This window comes from Ananas comosus, linkage group 7 (genome assembly GCF_001540865.1).
Source record: "Ananas comosus cultivar F153 linkage group 7, ASM154086v1, whole genome shotgun sequence".
NCBI lineage: Eukaryota > Viridiplantae > Streptophyta > Magnoliopsida > Poales > Bromeliaceae > Ananas > Ananas comosus.
Window position 1 is genome coordinate 10,733,338 of NC_033627.1, and position 2,956 is coordinate 10,736,293.

At 53.3% G+C, this 2,956-nt stretch overlaps 1 protein-coding gene across 1 annotated transcript; it reads right to left on the minus strand.

Annotated features, from left to right (window-relative positions):
* On the minus strand, positions 619 to 2,230 carry LOC109712343 (transcription factor PCF2-like). Its single transcript, XM_020235862.1, has one exon. The coding sequence runs from the start codon at positions 2,050 to 2,052 to the stop codon at positions 985 to 987; it is 1,068 nt and encodes a 355-aa protein (XP_020091451.1). The 5' UTR covers positions 2,053 to 2,230; the 3' UTR covers positions 619 to 984.

Sequence of the window (2,956 nt, forward strand, 5' to 3'; positions counted from 1 at the left end):
TTAAGTATTTAACATATGATTAACTAAATTTTTCTAACGAAGTATAACGGAAAGAACATATTTAAAAGGAAAATACTTATTGTACACCTCAAAAAAAGGTGTACATCTTACATCCACAATCCCCGGGTTGATAAAATTCAAATTGGTTTTTAGTAAAATTTTAAAAAATTGATGTGACAAGAATGACCTTAGGATTAAGTGGGTGTAAAATATACATCCGACTTTAGGGTGTACCTGTAGCATTGCCCTATTTGTAGGGAGCTATATGCAATTAACCCTATATTATAATAGTATCACCAGGCACGGATATTCGCGAGCCACGTCGACTCTCCTCGCTCCACGTGTCCGCTTGCCAAACCCGGTCCCCACGTAGTGCTCCACCCTCTGGACGACACGTGTCAGGGGCCAAGTGGGCTCAGGGCCCACCGATCACTTTGGTTTCCCCACCGCCGCACGGAGCTCAAGAGTTGGTGGGGCCCACCACCCCTTCGGGTCACGTGCCCCGCTTCGTCACGTGACCGGCGAGTGGGGGCCCACCTCCCATCGTCACGGTCCACGAAGCGCGTTGACCCACCACTCCCACACGAGGTGCTCGGTGGGGCCCACCCACACCACCCAAACCCGATGCCCACAATAAAAGTTCGCCTGGACCCGGTCTGTTAGACCGCGCGAAAGAAAGAACCGCCCAGTTTCCCAAAACGTACAGAGTGATGACGTGGCGGACCTGGTCTAGGCACTACTAATTCACGTCTCCCCAGGCCGTTTTAAAACAAAACGCACAAAGTGCGCAGCACGTGCACACGTGCGAGCGCGGCCACCAAAGTTACGCATATACGAAACGAAAAGGGTCGGAGAGTAAAAGAAACGAAAAAAAAAAAAAAAAGTGCTTCTAAAATTCTAATTACTAATTACTTTCCAAAAACACAAAAAGACAAAAAAAAAAAAAAAAAAAAGGAAAAAAAAAAAAGAAAAAAAAAAAAAAAACTACTCTTCGTTGCTAGATTCCGAAACCGGCTCCTCCTCATCGTCCTCCTCCTCTTCGGGCCCATCGTCGTGGTGGTGGTGGTGGTCGTGGTGATGGTGGTGGTGGTGGTGGTGGAGGTGGTGGTGGTCTCCTCCCTCTTCGCCTCCGCCGCGGCGGCGCCGCTCCTCCGACTCGCAGCCCATGAGCTGCAGCTCAGCCCCCTTCTCGGCGGCGCCGCCGGAAGGGGCGGAGGGCGGCGGCTGCGCCTCCGGCGGGGGCGGGGCGGCGAGGCCTATGATCTGCGGCGGCGTCGGGATCGCCCAGAGCTGCGCCTGGCTGGAGGGCCCGGCGGCCACTCCCGGGGACGGCACCACCCACACCGGCAGCAGCCCCTGCGGCCCCGCCGCGATCGGCGCGAGCCCGCTCGACATCGAGATCGCGCCGCCGCCGCCGCCCCCTCCCACCTGGAAAATCGAGTCCGCGACGATCGGATAATACGCCGCCGCCGCCGCCGCCGCCGGAGGCATCGGCATCGGCATCGGCGTCGGCATCGCAGGCGTCGGCGTCGTCGTCGTCGTCGCAGCGGCCCGCGTCGGCTGCAGCTTCTTGCGCCGCTTGGCAGCCGAATCCTCCCCTCCGCCTCCGCCTCCGCCGCCGCCCTCCAAGCCGGCGGCGGCCGACTGGGTGGGGATCTGGAGGGTTCCGTCGACGGTGGTGGCGATCGCCGGGACGGTCCCGGTGCCGGTGGCGGCGATGATGGCGGGCTCGGCCTGCTGCAGCAGCCAGCGGATGGTCTCCCCGTCGGACTTGTGGCCCAGCTCCCTCGTCAGCTGGAATATCCGCGCCGCGCACACCGCCGGCATCCGGATGCGCCGCCCGCGGCCCTCCACCTTCGTGTGCCGGTCCCTGTTGCGCCCACCCCCCGCCTGCTGCTGCTGCTGCTTTCGTATCAGCTGCAGGCTCCCGAACAGCTCCATCGGCTCCGGCTTCGGCACGATGAACCTGTGCATCGGAACCGCCGCCGCCGTCCGAAGGAGCTCCTCCTCCTCCTCCTCCTCCTCCTCTTTATCCTGCCTCTCCAACTCCATATTATCACAACTGGTAACAACAGCTCTCTCTCTCTCTCTCTCTCTCTCACACACACACACACACACACACGCACACACTCTCGCTTCCTTTCTTTCTTTCTTTCTCTCTTTCTTTCTCCTGCGATAAAACCTAATATACAGTGGAGCCGCCCCGGGGTGAGAGGAGGCGTCCTCTCTCTCTATATCTCCTTGTTTTAGTCTTTTATTATCATCTATCCGCTGCTTCCTCTTTCCTTTCGCCCCGCCCTCGGTGGGGCCCACTCCTCTTTCGATCCAACGGCGCAGGAGCCACGCGGCCCCACCGGCTCGGGCACCCGAATCCCGAAAATTCTTCGGTGTAACGCTCGAATGTGGCCCGGCTTGTGGGGCCCACGCGTGAACAGCTACGAGTGTATGCGCTCTACCTACAATATTGTGCTGGAATGTATGGTCCGTTTGGATCCACGTTGCCATAAATATAACATAATTAAAAGAAAAACCTTCGCATACCACCGTGTGGTTTCACAGTCATTTTAGTGCCCCGTGGTTCAAAGTGTATTAATTTCACTAATTTTTTTATTATCAATTTTATTATTTTTTTTGTTAAATTTATGATAAAGTTAAAATTAAGAGATACTAAAGTGAATATTCGATAAATCTAAATGAACTATCTGAAGTGTTTTGTATATAATTTAACAAAATATTAACGAAAAAACTGACGAAAAGATAAAAATGAAACTACAAGACACTAACTTAATACACTTTAAACCGTAGGGTACTAAAGTGAGAAAGTACGAAACTACAGGGGTGGTGTTTGAAGTTTACCCTAATTAAAATTAAAATTAAAATTTTGGTTCATTTCTTTTAGAATTAATTTCATACAAATCGCTACAAATATAATATTCTATGAAATTCAATTTTCATG